This window comes from Triturus cristatus, chromosome 9, assembly GCF_964204655.1.
Source record: "Triturus cristatus chromosome 9, aTriCri1.1, whole genome shotgun sequence".
NCBI lineage: Eukaryota > Metazoa > Chordata > Amphibia > Caudata > Salamandridae > Triturus > Triturus cristatus.
Window position 1 is genome coordinate 581,817,537 of NC_140592.1, and position 22,887 is coordinate 581,840,423.

The window sequence follows — 22,887 nt, forward strand, 5'->3', positions numbered from 1 at the left end:
TTTGGTCTCCCGATAAAAATGATACCTTACTTGTGTGGGTGTCTAATGCAGAGTCAGCCTAAAAATGCATATTAAAAAATATAGTGCTTAGAGCTCACTGTGCTATCCCCTCAATCCCTATCTTTTTGGCCCTTCCCAGTCACAGGCCCTCAGACCACCCACACAAGTGGGATATTGATGGGTTGGCCCCTATTTTATTATTGCATAAAATCTAGCATCAACCAGAGTCAGGATTGTCAAAAGCCCTTTTCCCCATTGCCTGGACATTGATAATCTACTTAGAGTTCACTGGTATTCATATCTAAAACATACTTTCTCTTACATAGGTGTTCTCCAGTATCATGATAACCGGGGGGTCTTAGGTATAGTCTCTAAAGATACTATAAAAAAACACATATTTAAAATATAAGGCTAGGATGTGTAATTTAAAGGCAGAATATTTAAGAACAGTGGTTGCACATTCGGCTCTATGTGTTTCTGCAGGCCTAGAACCGATACAGATTTTATCTTACTTGTTTTAGATTCAGTACTGTGCATTTTTTAATTGCTTTCCCAATACAGGTCAGGTGGTTTGATCCACTCCCTAAACGCTATTAGCGATCTGCGCCAACCTCAAAGCATGAGCTTTGCACAATTCATAGTGTTTTTCACAGACATTTTTTGGTATCTTATCTGCCCTACAAGCATTAGCCAAAATCCTTCAACTTTAGCATATCTACAGAAGTTACCGTCACCCGATACATGTTATGCTGTTTTAAATTTTATCAAGCGCGCTCTTGTAATGCTGCAATTTTATGTCTGTTTTATTTTTTTGTAATTAATTTGTATATTTTTTTTTGATCAATTTGTATTCTGCTTTTATGGCCTTGAGCCGAATAAAGTATTTTTCAATTCAACCCTTACATTCCTAATTACATGTTCACTTGTCTCCTATAGCTACATGCTGCATAGATATTCTCTCGTCTGTTTTGAGTGTAAGGCGGTGCCTGGACTGGTGTTCCCAAAGAGCTCAGATTTTGTTTACTATTGACTCGCATCCAGAAAGGTCTATGCATTTATTGTTTAAATGCTTTGCCTTGGATGAGCTAGGAAGAGCCACAACACACTTCCTAATGTGCCGCTTTTGGATTTATCCAGTGACCTTCTGCGATAAACTCTTAGTGCTTAGTGAATGGAATGAACTCGGGTGATTGTTCGCTGGTTAGTAGGTTTCTTTAATATAACACTGAAAGCAAGTCAAGGTATGGCTGTGAGTCCATGAGGAACACAAACAGCTTTAAGGATTCATCAAACATGCTCTACATTTAGCTCACTGGAGCTTCTTTTTAAGTCGGAGCTCATGTTATCATTTCCAGTCTAATTCTGACTTCTGATTGAGATAGAAGGAAGGAAATTAGAAGGACACTTTTATTGTGAAGGACCATGATTTCAATGTGAAATCTATTTTTCAAAGTTTGTGATTTATGCCCGGCTTACTTGTGTTACTTCATTTTGTAAGAAACGACTTCAAAAGTACGAACAAAAAAAAGTATGAATTATGTGAATAACCTATCCCTGTAATTTAAAGTAAAATAGCACTGTAGAATGCCACTCAAAAAGCATTACACATCCTTTGTTGTTAGAAATCAGCTAATACGCATTTTATACGCATTTTATTAATGGTTGTTTGAGGTGTATCTGCGAGTGGGACAATTTTAAGGATCTTTGGCAGCCATCATGTTGACAGTGGAGATTGCCAGCACTTAAAAGGTTTCTATTTTCTGATGCTAGGAATTTTGGAAATAGGAGGCACATGAAAGGAAATATTTTCAAATATGAGGTTGTTGACTGCTTCTTTCACACATTCCTGATCTTGTCATACATTTCCTCTTTGCTCCTTGAGACCTCTTAATGTATGCCCTTTGATTTTTAGCTGAGTCTGTGACAAATCGCCTGAAGGAAATCCAGCTTCAACGAGATGACTTTGAAATCTTGAAAGTGATTGGTCGAGGAGCTTTCAGTGAGGTGAGTGTAAAGTTTTACTAACTTCTTTAATGTTTTTAAAAATGGACACTGAATCTCAAATTGAATGGGGTGCCTTCTAGGCATCCTTCCAAATTGCGATTCTGATCACTATATATCAGTGGTTTGTTACTGGAATTCTGGTGGCAGATCTTTGACAAGTTACCAACTCCCAAGTTAATGTGGTAGCCTATTCGCAAAATGGAGGGGGACCACTTTCCTTCCCTTTGTGAATTGTGGTAAGGGTTTCAGATGGAGTAGCCAGTGGTCTAGGATACCACTCAAATCTCTCTCTAAAACTTTTTTAAAAAAAAACTTTAAAGAAAGAAAACAGCCCTGTTTTGTAAGAAAATTAGGCACCATTTTTTAAAGATTACTTGAGTTATAATCAGTCACAAATATCGTGGTCTGCTGACCCTAGCAGGACCATCCCTATGATTTTCCTCAATCCGAGTGTGTCACAATCTGCAAGCTACATAATGAACATTAATTAGGTAGGTTGAATTCTGAATAATTTAGAATCCTTATTTTGCGAACCACTCTACTAGTACAAAGGTTGATTTGAAAATTGAGTTTATGGTCGCAAAAGGACTGGTTGCAATTTGCGACCGATTTTTGTGACCAGAAGAATAGTTCATCCAGTCGCTAATTCCTTGTTATGAGGATAGATTTTGGGCCAGTGTGTGTTACATTTAGCCACCAGTTTCAGGACAAGAATATCTCATTTACCTTGATTTTGTGTTTTACTTTTGTATATACTAATCTTTTTTTTAGTTTTCAATAATTGTTGTACAGCTCATTGTTTATTTTTGTAATGTGTGAGGCACTGAAATACATAGAAGTTATTTAAAGATTGACGAATGCAGGAAATCTGCCAAAAAATGATAGATTTCCAGTCCATCTTATTTGGAATGTATACCCATGTATACATTCAAAATAGGACCAACAGATATCTACCAAAAATTGATAGATGCCCCACAGTCGCCAAAAACTAAATAACTACCACAGGCCTTTATTGATCTGTTAATCTGGAAATACGACATTCAAACAACTGATGGTACGGTGAAGGAAGTTCTGAATTTTTTAAAAGCCACATTTTTATGGCACCTCCAAATAATAGGCTGATTTGCATATAGCTGGGTCTGAACTGAGGTGGCGAAGTGGGCTAAGGAACGATGATGGATTCAATCCAGATCTGTGACTAGGGGTGAGTGTCTGAAAAGTTTCAGCGCTCCATCCAGCATCTCCTTGTGTTTGCTTTGTTCGTCCTAAGTTGGCAGGGTACACCCAGACGTGGGTCCCTTGTTCACTTTGCCACTGGATTCAAGATAGCCTGGCTGATGAGGGGTGTTACCCCGAAATCGGTCCCAGGATGCTTGCTTCTGGTTCAGGGAAGACTTGGCTTGGCAGTTCGGCTGGACTGTTCCCATGAGGCACAGGGTCAAGACCGATTTACATAAAGCTGGGTCTGAACTGAAGTGGCGAAGTGAGCTAAAGAACGACGATGGATTCAATTTAGATCTGTGACTGGGGGTGAGTGTTTGAAACGTTTCAGCTCTCCGTCCATCATCTCCCCGTCTTTGCTTTGTACCTCCAAATAATAGATCAGTGAATGTTAGTCATTGCTTGAGCAAATTCTAATGGAAAAACTACTGATACTGACTCATCTACATTTAAAAAGGGTGTAAGTTTGTGTTAGAGGTTCAGCAAAGTGTGGATGCTGTATTGTGATACATGGTTAGTCAGATGTTTCTGAGCCTTTAAATGTAGATCTTGGTGAACTAGGACCAACCTTTCTTCCTGAACATCTCCTTTAATAGAGGCTACTGCCAGGTGTTCTGCATTCCTTTTATGTGGTTATGGGTTCTCCTGTTGAGAAGAAGCATACTACATAGTTCTACATTACCAGGATGTTTTTTTGCGAAGGATTTTTGTGAAACTGGCACAAGGTGTTGCAATAATCCAGTTTTCCAAAGACCGAAGTTCGTGCATCGTTTCTCACATTCGTCTCGGAAAGAAAGTACCATGTGTGCCTGATATCATATGAAGATACTTTAATAATCTGAAGAGTTGATGTGGACCTGTAGATTTATGTGAAACTGTAGAATGTCGTGTTTCCGGTTAGCATGTTTGGATGCAAGGGTTTCAGGAATATTTGATTTTGAATAATGAACACAATTTCAGTGTTGTGTAGTTTGGTCCTATGATAAAGCAGAATATCTTAATCTCAAAACAGTTCACAATGAAGCAGACCCTTTTAGATTTAACTATTAGTAACGCTTCAAAAGATGCTATCTTGGTGTATTGAGCGTAAAAAGTGTGCACCTGAAGCACAACCCAACATCTCTAATTTCCAAAACAATAGACAATATAATTTAAAAAATTAAAACTCAAATCCTATTTAAATTAAAACACATGCACGAGGAGAACTTTTAAATATCAACTATCATCCTTCACAAACACACAATGACAAGCTGAAACTTCCACTCAGCCTTGAATCATTCAGAGAAATGCAAATATTTGCTTACCTTATGAGAGAGCGGCCAATGTTGTAGAACAGTATGGGAGGTGTGGAATTGTTCAGTTCTCTTACTACAGATTTCTACATGAGTTTTCTTTGATGAAAGAGTAGAATGAAATGAAATATGTGCATAAACTGACCTTTCATAAAAGCATGATTTCCATAACACTGTAGTTTGACAAACACCAATTTCCATCAGAGTTCTTTCCTACAGAAAATGAGAGACTGCAGTTGTGGACATCTGGGAAAAATTAATTTATCTGAGGGATTGCTGGAGGCTGGGTAGTATCACTTTTGACCTATTCATGTTTTTACGCTGTTAAACGTATAAAAAGATCTACTTGTGCAAGTGATGGGGACTTCAGAAATCAACTTGACCTGTACAACAATCTGCGGTGACAGCATTCTAATTATATCAGAGCTCTGATCATAGCCTCTTTGATAATGCCAGGGCTCATATTATATCAGGGTTTAGATTCTAGCAAGCATCCGATTTTGTCAAAATTCTTCAAAGCTTCATACAGGAGAAGAATGTATATGGGAAGTAAAAACAGAGTTAAAGGACTCTTCTTATTTTACATGGATATCACATTGGAGACTTCTGTTATTCTTCAATTATTGTGATTCCTTTCTTTGAAAAATTATTTCACCACAAGTTAAATTATTTGTCACTTAGAAACAAAGGCTAACACGTGTTTCACTACTGCAAATATTTATCCAATCTCCTAGATAATCATATGCCATTTCTTTAGAATTTGCTTGCTCTCTCTACTGCTTTATTGATGTCATATTCAGTGTAAGCCATCTCTGCAAACTTTTTGTAATATTCCTTACTTCTTTCTGATACTCCAGTTGAGTACTACAAATCGAAGGAGTAAACCTTAATGGATATTCAGCTTGATGAGCTGAGATTGAATGTAAAGTGCTGCTCACTGATGTGGGGTTTCTATAAATTCTGTCCAAGTCATTTCCTTCAACTACATAAATCTCACAGTCCAGAAAGCAAATTAACCCCTTCGACGCTCATGACGGAACGGTCCCGTCATGAGCGTCGGTTGAGCTGTGCTCATGACGGAACCGTTCCGTCATGACCACGCCCGCGCAAGCAACGGTCAGCACCGCGGGGGAATCCGCCCCGCGTGGAAGGGGTTAAAATGATTATTCAATATTTACTGAATTATGGTTTAATAAGGAATGAAAGTGACACAATCTCTTCTCATCCCCCTTCCAAATGACAAAAAATATTTTCTATAAATTGCAGCTATAAACGGATAATATTCTCAAATTGTTGCAGATCCGAATAAGACAAATGTTCCATTCCTCCTCCTCACACTACACCAGCAGAACTCATCGCATTCGAACAAGCGATATACAAAGGCATAGAAAATACTCAGGAGAACAAAGGATTTAACAACACTACAACTCAACAGTTCAATGCTATCCGGAGTCTCAAAAACAACAGAGACATTATCATCAAACCAGCTGATAAAGGAGGGGGGATAGTTATTCAAAATCGGGATGCCTACCATCTAGAATGCACCCGCCTCCTAGATGACCCAAAGAACTACAAAATATTGAACGAAGATCCAACTACCAGAGTCAAGACCAAAATTGACATCATGGTTCATGAAGCAGAATCTAATGGCTACATCAGCAAACAAGAGGCATTATTCCTTACCTCAGGTGGTAAAACCATTCCATACTTCTACACCATCCCAAAAATACATAAAAATAAAACACCACCACCGGGCAGACCCATTGTTTCTGGAATAGGCTCATTACTTGAACCCCTATCTCGCTTCTGTGATTTCTATCTACAGCCTCTAGTACAGTCGACTCCTGCATACTTAAAAGATACTAAAGACTTACTGAGCCAAATTAACAACTTGGTATTCAACCCTACTACTTCCATCCTAGTAAGTCTGGACATTGAGAGCCTCTATACTAGCCTACCCCAAGACGACACCCTAGAGGTGCTCCGCACCTCCCTTGATAAAACAATCTGGGAGTACAACACCCCAAAATCATTCATAATGGAATGTGCGGAAATAGCCCTCAAAGATAATTTTTTCGAGTATGAAGGCACTATATTCCTACAACAGTACGGAACTTCCATGGGGAGCACCTTCGCTCCTAGTGTAGCGGGGCTGTACGTGTCAAACTTTGAAGAACTATATATCCTCAACCCTCAGTCAATTTACCATCAAGACATCACGTTCTATAAAAGATACATCGATGATGTACTCTTAATCTGGACAAGTAATAACCAAAGACTCAACGACTTCTTGAATTGGATTAACACACTAGACCAAAACCTGCGATTCACCCACACTACAAGCAAAACTAAAATCACCTTCCTAGACCTGGAAATTGAAGCAAAAGATGGAATACTGATGACAAAAACCCACTTCAAACCAACAGCGAAAAATTCTCTTCTGCATTTCCAGAGTTTCCACCCTAGACCTCTAAGGGACAATCTACCGTTCGGCCAATATCTCAGATTGCGCCGTAACTGTAGTGATCTAAAAGATTTTAAATACCAATCAGAAGAACTAACTAAAAAGTTGCAAAACCGTGGATACCCAAACAAAGTCATCCATAAAGCACAAAAAAGAGCCCGCAACCAAAATCGTGAAGGTCTTTTGGAACCCAAGATGAATCAGTCAACGATCATACCACTCACATGCGTAACCACCTTCAACACCATCTCTAATCAAGTTGCTAAATTGATTCAAAACAATTGGAAAATTGTTACCTCAGGCAAACTACAATGGGAAAAACCTCTATTTTCATACAAGAGGTCTCATAACCTCAGAGACAGCCTAGTACCGACCAGGCCAAAAAAGACATTGAACATGCCTAGTTCAGTTCTGAATGCATGGGGACTTCCAGAAGTAACGGGCCACTACCCATGTGGCAACTGTAGTATTTGTCATCTCACTGAAGCAACAAAAACACTGAATCTTGAACAGGACAAGGTCTGGATAATCAAGAAACATACCAACTGCAATTCGGCAAACGTCATATACCTCATCACATGCCCATGTAACTTGCGTTATGTTGGGATGACCACCAGAAAGGTCAAAACCAGGATCTGCGAGCATCGCAGTAACATCCGCTGCAAACGCAGCACCACCAAACTCACTGAACACTACCTAGCCAAGGGACACACCACCAATGACATGTCATGGGTAGTTATTGAACAACTAGACCCTAGCCCAACTGACATCCAGGAACGTCTTTTTGAAAAAGAACAACGCTGGGTCTACAGACTTTCAACCCACATTACAGGACTCAACGATAATGTACCCTGGAACAGCATACATCGACATTGATCGCTCTATAGTCTACAATTAACCCGCCCTTTGTGCATTGTCGCCATCACCGCTACTTTTAAATACTATCATACTACTCCAAGTGGCAGCCTGTAACCCCCTGTCAGGTATAGTCATACTTAGTCCTAATGGGTAGACTGTTTTAACCCTCCATCCTATTACTTTGACATATTTTGCATTTTAGGATTCCTCCTATCTTTCTAGGCTGGAGCTCTTCACAGTATTCCATTGTTTGGTCTCCTTAAACATTTTAACATAATGTTTACTCGCCCAGTATCTCAATTTTAATTTTGTCCCACTCGGTGCTCCGCACTCGGGACACCGAGTATGTCTTCTATTTCCATGAACATTGAAGACGTTCTAGTCTTCCCAGCGTTAACACGCTACTTCCTGTTTGCCTTCCTTCTTAACCACGCCCCACCCGTGCATCGGCGCTGAACAAGCGGAACCGATCGCCGCCCTAGGTACTACGGACCTGTTCTCCCTTACAAACTGTAAGTACTTACTGTTCCACCATGGACCAGTCTAGACCCTCAATACTATGCTGCTTTAACTCCTTGTTTCTAGTAAAGGGTGTTCACGCTCTTACACTCTCCTTGCCATCCCTTCCCCACTAAAGGCAAGCGGAGAATCATACGGCGTTCTAATTCCAGAGGATTCACAACCTCTCTACTCAAGTGAGACTGTATTTTCATGTTCCATGTTGTCTGTCGCGTAGCTGTTGTTTGTCTTTCAATTTTAAGCACGAAAGTCTGTCTGCTGAACGGCACACACAGCGGACATAATGTTGATATATACCACCATATAATCAGCTCATTTTTAAACTGCACGTGCACATGACTACTCTAGCACAACAGCTACCAGTGTCCTCAATACTTGCACAGTCACAAATCCACAAACACAAAATGTGTATGACCTCGCTATAGGCACAAAAAAATGGATAACGATTATGCGCACCATGTGCCCCAATACTACAATAATCACTCACCTACGGATCTCGAGGGGCACATTGTAGCCACGCAAGCCTCTATAGTGTTCGTACACCCTCACCATAGTAGTCTAGTTCGATACCACTAGCCTTCTAATCGAAAGGAGCATGCATTTAATATATATGCATGATTTACAACTGCTCCCCACTTTTAAATTAACTTTTCATTTACAGGTAACCGCGAACGGAGTTACTGTGAGTACCTCATCACCACACTCACAGCACACTTTAGGGCGTGTGCTGTTAATTACACTTGGCCTATATATTATTTTTACGGCCATTCACCAAAACTACTTTTACTTCAATTCTGGTTGGTCCTGACGAAAGCCTCTAGAACTATAATGAAGGCTGAAACTAGTTGACCTGAGTTTCTAGGGATACAAGGAAAATAACATTCCTAACCATATCCCCTTCTTCTTTTTTACACTAGTCCTGGGACCCTTAAAATTAAAGTTTTTGCAAAGGGTATTTCCCAGAGACTTTTTAACTCTTAAATCACTTCACATAGCACTTCACTCACTGCTCATAACCCTGCTCCGCTGTATCTCAGGCGTTGTAGCACAACTGGATTGTGCTAGACAATCCAGTTGGGCCCCGATGATGAAGCATGCCACCTACTAGGTAGGTGGGTGAGGGGTTTCCTACACAGCAGTTGTGCTCTCTCTCCTTTCAAAATTGTTTCCCATAATGACAGCGAAAAAAGTTTGCTTTTAGTCATGCAACTTGTCCATTTTGTTTGACCATTCTGAATCTCCTCATAAATAGCAAAGCATTCGAAGGGGCAAAATTAAACCCATAGCAGTCCCGCAAACTTGTTGATACAAATCATATTCAGAAAGGAAAAATATTTGTTAAAGGCAAACAGTGCCATTTCTAAAAGCATCCTGCTATGTGATAGTAAAGTGGCCAAACTACTGTTAAGAAAATGTTCCATTCTCAACAAGCCAGCTTCATGTTTTATGCAAATATATAATGACTTCACATTCATTGTTACAAGGATCAGATCATCTTCCTATGTTTTTTGCATGTCTGACAGCATGGTCCCTAAGACATTCAGTTGAGCCTCCCACAACCCCCTCCCCCTTTTGCAGCATTGCCAACATTCCTCCTTTGCTGGATCTTCTTAAGTATCAGTTTTGGTCACATCTATTAGTACTACTACTTCACGTTCTTTTTAAGCACTCTTTTTATCTTCACTTTGGGCAGCACTCCCTTGATGTCCCTCATTTGTTCATATAAACCCACTGGATATCGTCATTCAGACCCTGTAGGTGGGTGCGAAGACGTTAAATCTAACGGTATTCCCTTTCAAAGACTGTTTTCTAGTTGTTTCTGTAATACCCATTTCAGATCTGTTGTCATGTGGCCCTTCGTGATATAATGATTGTCCATTTTAGTTGTGTTCCTCCTACATCATAAGTTGCTTCAATGTTCCCCTATTGAGACCTTAAGCTTTCTGCAGGTCATTCCTATGTACTTCATCTACCCCTCTGTATCTGGGCGAGGACTCGATGAAGAAGCATGCCACTGGTAAAACAAAGTAGGTGAGAGTCCTTTTAAAAACTATTAGGGTTGTCTTGATGGGTCTAAGTAGGTTGGGATCACCACAGATGTGTGCTCCCTTTGCTTGATATATAGATGATAAAACCTTGGCAGCTGAGTGAACCCGAAATTAGTCTTCTGATTGAGTTGTGTTGTGCCAGTATTAGAAATGCAGCAAAATATGGTGCGCAATATTAGGAGTCAATATTCTCCAAAGCTTCAACATATGGACAGCCAAGGCATGGCGGCAGCCCTTTTGTGACAGCATTGAGTGGAGATGAGTAGTATCAATCAATCAATCAAATAACTTTATTCGCATTTAGTAAATGCATAAAAGTACAAGTAATTATCACAGTACAAAGTGATCGAGGAATAATTAAAAACTGTTAAAAGTTTATTTTAAACGTTTTCCTTTTAAAAAATTAAATTTTACACGGATCCACATTTCTAAAACTAGCAGCTATTCATTATAAAGGGGAATATTTGCAACAGGCAGTTTAGGGTGACATCCCTTTCACATAAGCATTTCCTTATTCGTTGAGATGAGTAGTAAGCAAATATTCTTTTTGTTCCTGTGATCTTGAACTCCCACACCCAACCAAAACCCTCTTCTCATGGCAGTATAACATGAAAGCTTTGTTATATTCAGGTAAAACTTGCAAAATTTGCAGAGGGCAATGCTTCTTTTAAAGTTCAAAACGTGTCCCTGCCTTAGACAAGGGCGATGTTTCAGAAGTATCTTTTTTAACCAAATGTTGTAGTTGCCACTCATTAGTAGTATATGCTAAAATCCACTGGTGACAATACCCTGCCAACTCCAAAAGATTACATACCTTGAGAGATGGTAACAAGTCGGGGTACCGTACATATGTCGTGTATATGGCCTGCAGACAGGTGTTGCATGCTGAGATATCATTAACTTAATATTGAACACAGAGTAATCAGAACTGTAATTTGTCTTTGGACAGTGTGTGCCCCTTTTTAGAAAATTCAGGGAGTAGATACCGGGAATCAATCTTGCATTATCCAAGGAATCAGAAGCAACCAACAAATTCTCGACATGTAACTAATGTATATCCTTCCAGGAAGGTGAGGAAATCAAAATCCTTTATGGTTGCTGGTAAAAGATGTAAGGTGACTCTGTATCGGCATTACCTTGTAGGGGCTTTACCTCCTTAATTGCCCCCAGAAAATGAGAATGTGAAGAGATATTGACAATAAGGATGTATATGGATTGAGAAAAAGGCAGAGCTTAAATCAACATAAATAATCGAGGTGGCAGTCACAAGTATGCACGATAAAATAGTAGATAGGTTTTGCACAAAATAAAAATGAGGTATTACAATAAAATTAATGGCACATAAGTCTTGCATAAAACAGTTGGTGTCATTATCAGGGTTTTTTATGGGCAAAATAGGAGCATGACATATATTCAGAGTAGGACCACGAGGCTCTGCTTTCTTAAAGCACAAATGGCTGGATGTTTTCCCGCCTTAAGGTGCAAAGTGTATTGTGTTATGCGAGGAAGCTTTATCATGGAATTTTCCTTGATTTGAACAGATTCAGCAGTTAAGACACATCCCACATCATTTGCATAATCAGCCCATAAAGTCGATGGAACTTGATCATGTATTGCAGACATTGTTTGAGGCAGAGGTTTTGGGAAACTATAAGGTTCACAGGGAGTGGTATTTTCACAGATGAGGGTGAAAACAGCATTTTAATTTCCCACTTGCGCATTCAGACACATCACTGGTGCAAAATATTGTACAATTCAATTTGCATAGATGGTCCCTCTCAAGTAGGTTTGCAGGTGAGGTGGGACTGAAAAGAGCAGCATCTTGGTCAGTGATTGGTCCCAAAGAAATAGATACAGGACTAGTAAAATAATGAGAAACACATGTATTTGAAACGCCAACTGCATCAAATCTTTTGCTGAAGAGAGGTAGTGAAGGGAATTCATAGGGTTTCAGAACAGATGACTAACACCAGGAAAAATAAGGCTTGAGGTTGGCCTTCCGTTCATCATACATTTCTGTGGTAACGAACGAAGGCACCAGGTAAGTTTCAGTTGTCTTTATTCCACATCCTTGCTGGACCATCAAGCAGAGCAGCAGCAGCTGATACAAGTCAAAGATCAACTGTCCCAATTAGAACCTTTTTACAGAACACTCACAGTGTAAGATTCTGCACGCGTAACCTTGCAACAAGCTTAGGTTACTATAAATGTAGATTACTACAATTTCACATAAGGCCCATTCTGATCGGCAGGAATTAAACCACTCACAGAGCAGTCCGCTCCCCTCGATCTGACCTAGAAGGTAGGGTATCAGTTTTGTGAAATCTGGGTAAGATTGTTCAGGCTAGCTGTGTGAGCTCTGGGGCAACTCGTGGCAATCATGCTTCCTGTGTCCCAACTACTTGCAGTTGAAATATGTAGAACCACGAGCAACAGCAGAATCTTCCATTCCCCATCCATGACTTTGTCCATACCTCTCACCTCCCTGCTCACCACTTTGAGGTCCTTGCACTCCATAGTCATGTTGCCTTCCCATCCTTCCCAACCTTTACTCTGACAGTTTGTTGTAGAAATTGCATTTGCAAATACATCAGTTTTAGATTTGGTAAACTCTTTCCATCTTTCACATACTGTATGAATGGTCAGCAACAAAAACTAAATGAGAAAAATGTTTAGTTTGCCATTTGATGGCAATTGTATGCAATTGGTCTCGAACTTGGGCAGCATTCCTAGCATCAATACCAACCTATAGGCCTATTGAGTTCAAACAAAGTTGCAACTCTTAACAAAACTTCTGTGGGTTTTCCTATATCTTTGGTAACTATTGAGTGGTGTTATGGAGGTCTGTTAAGGAGGTGAGATGGTGATCAGGAACATGAATGGTAGCTCGGTCTCCTACTCTGAAACCTGTGTACTCTCTCTCAGGGGTATGAGGGCACCAGGTTGAGAGTGTGAAAATCTCAGGAATTGTCACTGTCTCCATACCAGAAGAAGGGACCTGCTGATCAGTTTGGAGAACTGTTTGAAGCTCTCATGCCTTCATCCCTTTGTCCATCTCAGACTTTGCTGGGTTATAGTCGGACTCCATAACTGACTATCTGATGCGGTGTGTGCAGAAGGTGGGGTACTATGTGAGATAATATCAGAGAAGAGAACTGTGAAGTCGTAGAGTCAGCCTCTTGTCCTGCACTTGTTGCAACTCTGTCTGTTATTCATCATGCATTGTATTTGCTTGCCACACCTGCACAATCCACTGGTTCCGATTCTGCTGCCCATTAATCCAATGCTTCTCTGTTCCCAGGTGCTCCTTGCAGTGCACCTAGAATTTATCTTGCTGGAATGAGGAAAATCAAGATATCTAATATATCCTTCTCCTTTTCCTCTACTCCCTCTGAGTTTTCACTAGTAGTTTGGGAAAAAAACAGGAAGGAGGCAGTGCAGTAGTTACAAGCTTTAAGTCTTGTCCCTCTACTGGCTAATATGAGATCTCGTATTTTCATGGATGTCTTTCAATCTCTGTATCAGAAACTCTTGTTTGAGTTTGTTACCTTTCTCATACAATTTAGGAAAGCTTCCCATTGATCCATTCATATATGCCTTGCTTTTAGGCTCTATTAGCCTTTCCCTAATGTTATTCAAGCAATCTATGCTGTTGGGATCTTCAGTTGGGATGAAGCATGTGTGCTTCCTGTAGAAATGTGTCATATCAGGATGTGGTACAAATGTGACGTGTACAATTTGCAAAAGCAGTGACACAAGGGAAATTGGCTATGGCATATAAGCTAGCCTTTGCTATATGCATATTGAGCCATGGTTTAGTGAACCTCAGATGCTGGGTTATGATGGCTGTGATTGTTTCCAAGACCTGTTGCACAAGGGCAGGTACATCTGTTTGTGAAACACCCATTTCTGCTGAACATGTGCTCTGGAAGGAGGGAGAGAAAAGCAGATGTAGTGAGAAGAGCAGGTTTGCATTCTCTGATATTACATGCGACCTTCCTTGTTCTTGGATGAAGGGACAGGGCAGTGTGTTCAGGAATGTCTAATATAATTGTACTGCTTAGGCTATAGTGTTGATCTACGATGTCCTCTGGTAAACTAAACCGTGTGATATTTTTCCTAAGCAAATTTCGTCTGGGTGCATTTGTCCCTAATTGCAGTAGCCTGTGTCGCAGTACTACCACCGCCATTGTAACTCCATATTGATGTTGCAGCAGGGGTGGGGTACCATGTGCCTTTTATATGGGGCTCATTTTAGACCTTTATTTTCACGTTCTGATAGTTGGTGCAAAGTGTGTACTAAGCTGAGGTACATAACATGAAGTTCTTACATCTCCATTAGTATTAGTGATGGGTTGCACTTTGCCTTGTTGCCTCCCAGGTGGTCTCAGTTTGCATGGATTATCTTCAATTTCATGCACCACAATTTCATTTCACATAATGCTACATTGCTTTTTTATGACTGGAGTGCTTTTGTTTCCTATAGTTGGTTACAACAAATGTTTTGAGTTTTGTTTGCCCTGGCACTTCTCCTGGTAAGTATTGCCATGAAGTGGTCTGTAAACTAATTTAATCTGTAGCATTGTGTCTTCTTAATTAGTTGTCCGACTTATTATACCCAGATATTTCTAGAGCCTCAGAGAAACGAGTGTATCCAAATAAAGCACTCCACTCATATAGTATTGTCAGTGGCGTAGCTAGACCTATTTCTGCCCGGGGTGGTCCCTGAGTTTGCCGCCTGGTGCAGGTAAAAGTGGGAGGGTGGGTGTCGGTCGGCAGACGACTAGTTCTCAGGAGGAAAGGGGGGGGTGTAGTCGACAGATGACTTGCTCACCTCCGTCACCCCAAAAGCTACATCACTGAGTATTGTGCTTGCACTTAAAGAAATCTCCCTCAGTATTTTGAAAATTTTTGTTTGAACTGTAACATGAACAAAAATCTGCTCAGCCCCTAAACTCAACCAAATATTCAATTTTCACACTTTTTGACATGGAGGAAATTTTAAATCAGAATGCCATGAAGATGAGTATGGGAATTTCCAAATTTCTTAACACTTGGAGGAGGTGTGCCGGTTGGAAGGGAAAGTCTTCACTATCACCAATATTCAGTAGCGGAAGCAATTGGAAAAATCCCAGACCACAGCAAATTGAGCATAATGCATATCGCTGCAGGCAGACTTCTTTGGGGACACTATTGTCGAACCTTTGGTCATCAAAATTCCACCTGCACAGAACAAGCCTAAGCACCCCCGTACCCACCTCACACTGTTCAGGTATAGCATGGACTAGCCCCTGGGGAAGCACTGCCTGGTCCCAGAAGGCTGGAACGGCTTGCTTGCTGCTTTTGTTAGTGGGGTCCGATATTGCAGCACCACTGCAAAACTGGCTCCAAGTAACAAAACCGCCCCCCACCACTGAAATAACAGCCTCCACCCTTCCAGCCTCCATAGGAAATGCCCAAAGCCCGGTGCAGCCATTCCGGCCCTGAACTTACCTGAGACAAAGAACAAGTACAATTCAGCAGCAGCAGTGAAAGCTTCCCTCGCTCACAGAAGAGGTGCATCTTGGCAGCAGCAATGCAAGCATCTTTATTGCGCACACACAGAACATGTACATCAGAGAAGCAGTGTTAGGTTCCTTCCTTCACAAAACAAGTATAGATCTAGCTCCATGATTTCAAGCTTCCCTTTTTTTACAAAATAGTACAGCACAGTTGTTGCAATGCACACTTACCTTCCTCGAAGGAAAAGTAGAATTTGAGCAGCAGCAATGCAGGCTTTCCTCCCTCACTGTAAAGCAAACACACATTGAGCACCATCAGTGCAAGGTACCCTTCAGCCCAAAATTACTGCAGCATGCAAGCTGGAATGCAAGATTTCCATCTCACAGAACAGGTAAATATCGGGCAGTAGTGGCAGGAGGCAAACAGTCCTCCCTCAAAGACAGCTACGGGATGGAGAACAGCAGTGCATGCTCTATAAAAAGCTGAGCTTGGAAACCTTAGCTTCAGGATCCCACACATTCCAGGTGCTGCTACTCACCCCTCTCTAAAGGTACATTTTATATGCTTCTTCTGTTCCCCAGGAAAAGTTGTTAACACTGCTAGTTTACAGATCTGACAACCAATGAAGTCAGTGATAGTGTAGCCATGCTTCAGTGACCCACTCTAGACCCCATTCTTTAGCCATTAAGTAGACCGAGACAAAGCCTGCACTTTACCACTGAAACCAATTCACACATAACAACCATCCCCAAACACAACAATTCCCAGTGTCTTTAGGTTACAGTAATTCAAAGCACCAGTAAGAATCATATTTTCCTGTGATGTACATTAAAACCAAAAGGTTTGTTAGGCCTAATCTAAGTTTCCCTACCTGACTGTAAGGACCTGTACTGCTTGTTTTTAAATGATATGCAATGCTTATTTTTTTGGGTGTAACATTTTTATTGCAATCAAATGGCCATCACGTTTAGGCAACAAGTTTTCATCTTCTTTTTAGGTCTCGCCTAGACAGCACTTGTGCTGTTTCTTCGAGACATGTTGTATATACTTTGTTGGCTTACAGCCCGCTCATTGCTTTTTTATTTGTTTCTTTGAGTGTCCTTCAAAAAGCCTTGTTTACAAGAGGATATTCTTTCCTATTTCTCCCTCCTTTTTGTGGGCTGTTCCCACCCACAGAGCACAACCCCATTACACTTGTCCCAATTTAGCAACTGCTTTCGGGACTTCATTTTTCTTTGTATAAGAGCACTTCACACAAGCGTTTGCTCCGAGCTTTTCTGTAAACATGGCTGTAATTCTTATTCTTATCTCATAACATTTGCTGTTCATTCAAAGATGGAGATCAAATGTCAGACGCTGTTTCCCTGAGGGCACCTGTTTCCTTTTCTTCTTTCTCTGACTTCAAAGTGAGAGAACCTGTCCCCCACGCTGCTTGTCCTGTGTTTGCCTTCTACCAATAACAAGTGCCCATCTAGTACCAGGAAGAAGAAGGTAAAGCTGTTCTTTTGCACTAACCTAATGTGACAAATATTCATTTTTTATCTTTCGTGCAATTTTATGCTGTATATGGCTTTTGCCAAGACACTTGATGAATTGTATTGCTCAGATAGCACATGTTGTGCATAGTTAAAACTATAAGAGAAAGAGAAGTTGGTGAAATGACAAGCTCCATTAGTCCGTTTAACTGGAGCCACCCTTTGGAAGACACCTTCTGACTGCCTTGCAACTCCCTCCTCCTGCCCTTTTTTCAGGCTGAGCGTGTATGTCAGCCCCAGAGTTAATAATTCAGCAGCCTGACCATGTATCCATCTTAATTGGTTGTCTGGGCTGAGTTTGGCGGAAAAGTGGCACACTGAGGGCAAACAATGTAAACAACAAATGCAAACTGCTAGTGCCGCACTCTTGCTAATTTCATTAGCATTGTTTTATTTTATAAGGGTTTTTGTTCAACCCAATGCACAGCTTGGGACAACACAAATTTGAGTAAATCGAAATCGGTGCTCCTTTTATCGGAATGATTTGCTGCTTCTCGTTTTTAGAAAAGCACATTATTTTTATAAAAAATGCATAATTAACACTTATGATAGATAGATAAATCAGAGCCAGCTGGGTATTTTTTCGGATTTGAAAGGTCATTTCTCTAACCCTATATTTGAACCTAGGATGTGCAGAAAATGTATAAATAAAACGGTTCCACAATGATTTTTTTAATTTAAAGTAGAGATTGCAACCCAGAGCAAGAATGGTTCAGAAAGAAAAGCAAGAGGCGAATTCCCAACAGGCTGCTCATGTTCCATCTCCCCCTCCCCCTTCTGAGAAGCTGTGGATTTTTTTTATTGCAGCTCTTTCTCATTCTCTTCCCTTTGCTCCCCCTTAGTTATTTTGAGCTTTAAAGTTGTATTTACTGTGAAGCAATGATGGTGCTGTTGTGTGCAAGCGGATTTATATGTCGGTTTATTTAGCTGTTTTGGCTGCCGATGTGTTGGACTTTATCCTCTCAGAGGGTTTGAGACACTGTAAACAGACGGAAATGCATAAAAAATATGTAATTGATTATAAAATGCAAACAGTGCAGTAAATCACAACAGTACATCACGGCTGTGTGTACGTGTGGTGCTATGCTCTTGGGTAGGCTGGTGCTTTTCGTAGATTGATGGGCAAATGACGAAAATTCAAGCCAACCAGTCTGTAGGGCATTATCTTCATATTTGTAGCTCCTAGACTCACTACTCAGTCTCCGACAGCACAACAGGACACCCTCCCAATACTTAAGACATCAACCTACTAATTTTATGTACTTTAAAAACCGATGATAGCGTTGTCAAGTAACCTAAAAAGTAAATGTAGCACTTTACAAAGCTCCTAAATAAATATATACAATTTTTACATTCAGTTTCATTCGACGCTTAGAGATTTTTAGGCACCCCCCTTATTTAGACCTAACAATTGGGTACCGCCTCCCACCAGCTCCTTTTCAGAGATGGCCCAGCTCGAGGCACGCTTTCTGCTGCGCAGAATGGCCACAAAAAAGAGGCTTCAAATCTGGTTCACATTCTATTTTAAGACATTTTGACATTGCGCCCAATGAATACATTGAGATGCAGGGGCATGGTGGATTTGTGGGCGGGAACACACCAGCCGCATTATCTTAAATGCTGTGTGGAGACCAGATGATAGGCTGTGCTTGAACGAGAGGGGTGAGGCTAGTAATTAAACGCCCCCACACAAGTGGTTGCAATTGATTAACTATTGGTTTTCGTAAAAGGTGGCTTTGGCTGTATTACATAGGGGCTGCTCTGTGCCCATCTCACTAGTTCTACAGCCAACTTCATAGTGTCCTATCGGTTGGTAACAATGTGCTCATGCCCTTACCTATGAACCCATTGATGGAGGTTAAAATGCTGCCGTGTAGGGTGGCCTGCATAAGAAAAGAAAAAAAACTTTGACAAACTAAGTTAAACTAGCTTTGGCAAAGCCAATAGTTCCAGAATTGTCTATCAGCCTTTTGGCTTTGTCAGTGCCTATATTGCTATGGTTTCTTTACACTGTTGGGGAGCTGCTAGGCCATCACCCATATATATAAAAAAAATTAGCTAAAGGCAAAATATTTTTTTGTCCCATAAACCGCACCTCACCATGGTAGACTCTGCCACTGAAGAGAAATTCTTTTTGTGGGGATGTTCTCTGGTGAAAGAGCAGAATGCTGCAACTCACAAGGATCTCAGCCAATGGCTGTAGTGGGCTGCTCGGTGCCCCTGCGAAGTATGCGTTAGCGAGCGGAAGAAAATGTGATTGGCACAACAATATACTGATGAATGGAGAAGCCTGACTGAAGGCCCTAATTTTAAAAAGTATAGTATGTGTATGGTTTTAGTAACATCAAAAGATGTTGGCTAATAAAACATAAAAAAATATGAAGTGTCAAAGAAATAAAAGCAGGAATGGGCCTGCCTGTCGTAGCGTTGAAGTGGACTGCTTTTTAGGCAGATGTGCACAAGTAAAATACAGTCACTGATGGTGAAAAGAGTCAATGGCTGAAGTGGATTGACCCACTACTCCATGCTAGAATGAATGGAATCAAAAAAGTAATTGGCACTTTACCAGGCCAATGGATGATGAAAGCTTACTGGAAGCCCCTGTGGCCTGTGAGAGAGCTAAAGCCTAGGGGCCTCATGTAGATAAATAAAATTTACCGATTCTTAAATACCGAACCGTACCGAATCGGTATTTAAGAATCGGTAAGTTATATGTAGGTAACAATTCGGTAATATTTACCGAATCGGTAACATTCGGTATTCAAGAATCGGAATTTACCGAATCGGTAAATACCGAGGTGGTATTTACCGATTCGGTAAATACCGATTCGGAAAATACCGAATCGGAGAAACGAAATCACATGACTGTTTGAAACAGCCAATCCTGTGCAACCAAACCCCACCCAAGTAGGAAGTGGCCACACCCAGGCAGGTGCACTCAATCAACAGACTCAGGAGAGGCTGGGAGTGCAGAGGAGAGGCAGGGAGCCAGTGCCTGATTGTTGAGAGCAAACTTCACTATGTCCAGCCAGAGGACAGGAGGGGAAAGGAGGCGCAAGGTGAAATTCAGCCCCAAGGAACTCCAGGTGCTAGTGGAGGAGGTGGTGAAGCAGCACCAGAAGCTTTTTGGGAGGCAATCCCTGCAAGTGGCAGAGTGTGAGAAGCGCACTATTTGGCTGGCAATACAGGCGCAGGTAAATGCAGTGGGAGTGACCCACAGGGACATTGACGTACTAAAAAAACGCTGGTACGACCTGCGCATCGTGACTAAGAGGAAGATGGGGGATATCCAGAAGGAGGCCAGCCGGACAAGAGGTGGAAGTAACAGGGCACCTGCCCTCACCGAACTGGAGGAGCTGGTGCAGTCGACAATCGAGCACGAGAGTGTCGTGGGCCTTGGGGATGCCGACAGCTCTGCCAGAGCCGCCACCCAACAAGGTAAGAGGAATGCACAGCAATGTAGCCCCCCCTACCCCTATCCCACATCCCCCATTGCGAAATGAGTATCCCACTCCAGTCCATGTGTTACTGCAGACAGGCAATGCATTATGGGAGATGTAGTCAGGGATCCCCCACCATGAACAGAATAGCACAGAACAATGATGCATGGTACACACATTAGCCTAAAGCAGACAGAGGACTATGTGAGAGTGATACATCAATTTATTGTCAAGTTTGCAATGCATGCCTTCAGGTACACTGAGCTGATGTTGCCTTTCTGTCCACAGACGTAACATTGCGCAGGACTGCACATGGCACAGGAGAGGGGGCACACCGTCAAGCCAGTTCAGCTACGGGCAGCACAAGTTCTGGCCAGAGAGCGTTGCCACAGCCACCATCCCCAGTACCTGAGCCAGCATCCCCAGTACCTGAGCCAGCATCACCAGTACCTGAGCCAGCATCCCCAGTACCTGAGCCAGCATCACCACTCATGCTGGAGTCACCGGCCACATCACCGCCTGCAATAGTGAGGTCGAGGAGGCGTGCTGCTGCCAGGCTGCGCGTGTTACACACATCATCTGATGACAGCAGTGGGCCGGAGCCAAATACTATGCCCCAGGATGGGAGACATACCACTGTGCCTTCCACCTCACAGGGAGAAGACACGCGTGCAGGACGGCGCCGCAGGTTGCGTGAGCAAAGTCCACCACCAATCGATCACAGCCATGGGGTCTTTGGGGGCCTTGAGGCCAACATGTTAAAACAACAGCGCCTGCAAACAAAGGCAGTCATTTCAGTACAGCGGCATGTGCGGGGACTGAGAACCACATTCAAACACATGGACAGGAACATCTGCGCAATGGCGGCGGGGATAACTGACATAGCAGCAGGCCTGCGGGACGTGTCACAGTCCATGCAGCTGTTGTGCAGCAAGTTGGACGCAGATAGAGCTGCAAGGCGCCGGGAACGGCAGAGGGGAGACAGGCACACCAGGGCACTCAACCGCCTGGCAACTGCAACATCACTGCTCTGCCGGCGCTCAGTGAACATGCAGGAGGGCCTGACACACTGCAGCAGCGACGTCACTAGGGGATGGTGCAGGTCACCAGTGCCCTGGAGGTCCTATTGACCAGTCAGGCGGCCACAAGTGGTGCAGGGGATGCTGCTGAAAGCATGGACACCAGCAGCAGGAGCAGCATCACACCCCCGTCCCAGAAACACGCAGGAGCAGCAGGCGGCATGGGGCTGGCACCAGTGAGGAGGCTGAATCCGTGCCATCCCACAATGTAGCGCGTGGCCGCAAACTTTGATGCTGCACCGCGTAGCAATAGACTATTGGGTGACGTAACCCTGGACTTCACACTTGTGAATGAGCAATGTTGCCAGAATGGCATTATCCTTGTTTAGTGGCGTAGTAGCGCATTATTAAACTACGTCATTACAGACAACAACTGACTGTGTCCCCTTACTTACTCAGAAATAGTTGCATGTGATCTCTGCCCGTCTCGCTCTCCCATCTGTTGCTGTTGGCACTCCAGCAGCGTTGTCCTCTGGCTGACCTGATTCATCATCATTGTCCTCATAATCTATTAGTTCCACCTCTGTACCTCTCTTTGTGGCAAGGTTGTGCAGCATTGCACAAGTGGCAATGATCTTGCAGCAGATGATGGGTGTGTACTGGCGTGCGCCTCCGCTCTTGTGGAGGCAGCGGAACCTGCTTTTCAGTAGTCCAAACGTGCGCTCCACCACATTGCGTGTAGATTTATGTGCCACGTTATATCGTCTCTCACTCTGGGTTGATGGGTGTAGGTAGGGAGTGAGGATGAATGACCGCACGGCATATGCACTGTCGCCTAGGTGAGTAAAAGGGAACCATCAGTCACATGCCTCAATACACTATGATTTGCAGGTTTCATGGGGCGTCACTGTTACTTACCTAGCAGGTATCCCTCTCCAAATTCTCCGGCAAGCAATCGTGTGTAGATCCCACTGTTGTGGAAGAT

At 42.3% G+C, this 22,887-nt stretch overlaps 1 protein-coding gene across 7 annotated transcripts in view; it reads left to right on the forward strand.

Annotated features, from left to right (window-relative positions):
* The window catches only part of DMPK (DM1 protein kinase), an 817,401-nt gene that overhangs the window by 308,660 nt on the left and 485,854 nt on the right, over positions 1-22,887 (forward strand). For all 7 annotated transcript variants that reach the window (XR_014968671.1, XM_085625612.1, XM_085625617.1 and 4 more), the window contains exon 2: positions 1,913-2,004. Coding sequence is in view for 6 of the 7 variants with exons in the window: in XM_085625612.1 (XP_085481738.1) it covers positions 1,913-2,004 (92 nt within the window). In the remaining variant the exon portion in view is untranslated. The remainder of the gene's footprint in view (positions 1-1,912; positions 2,005-22,887) is intronic.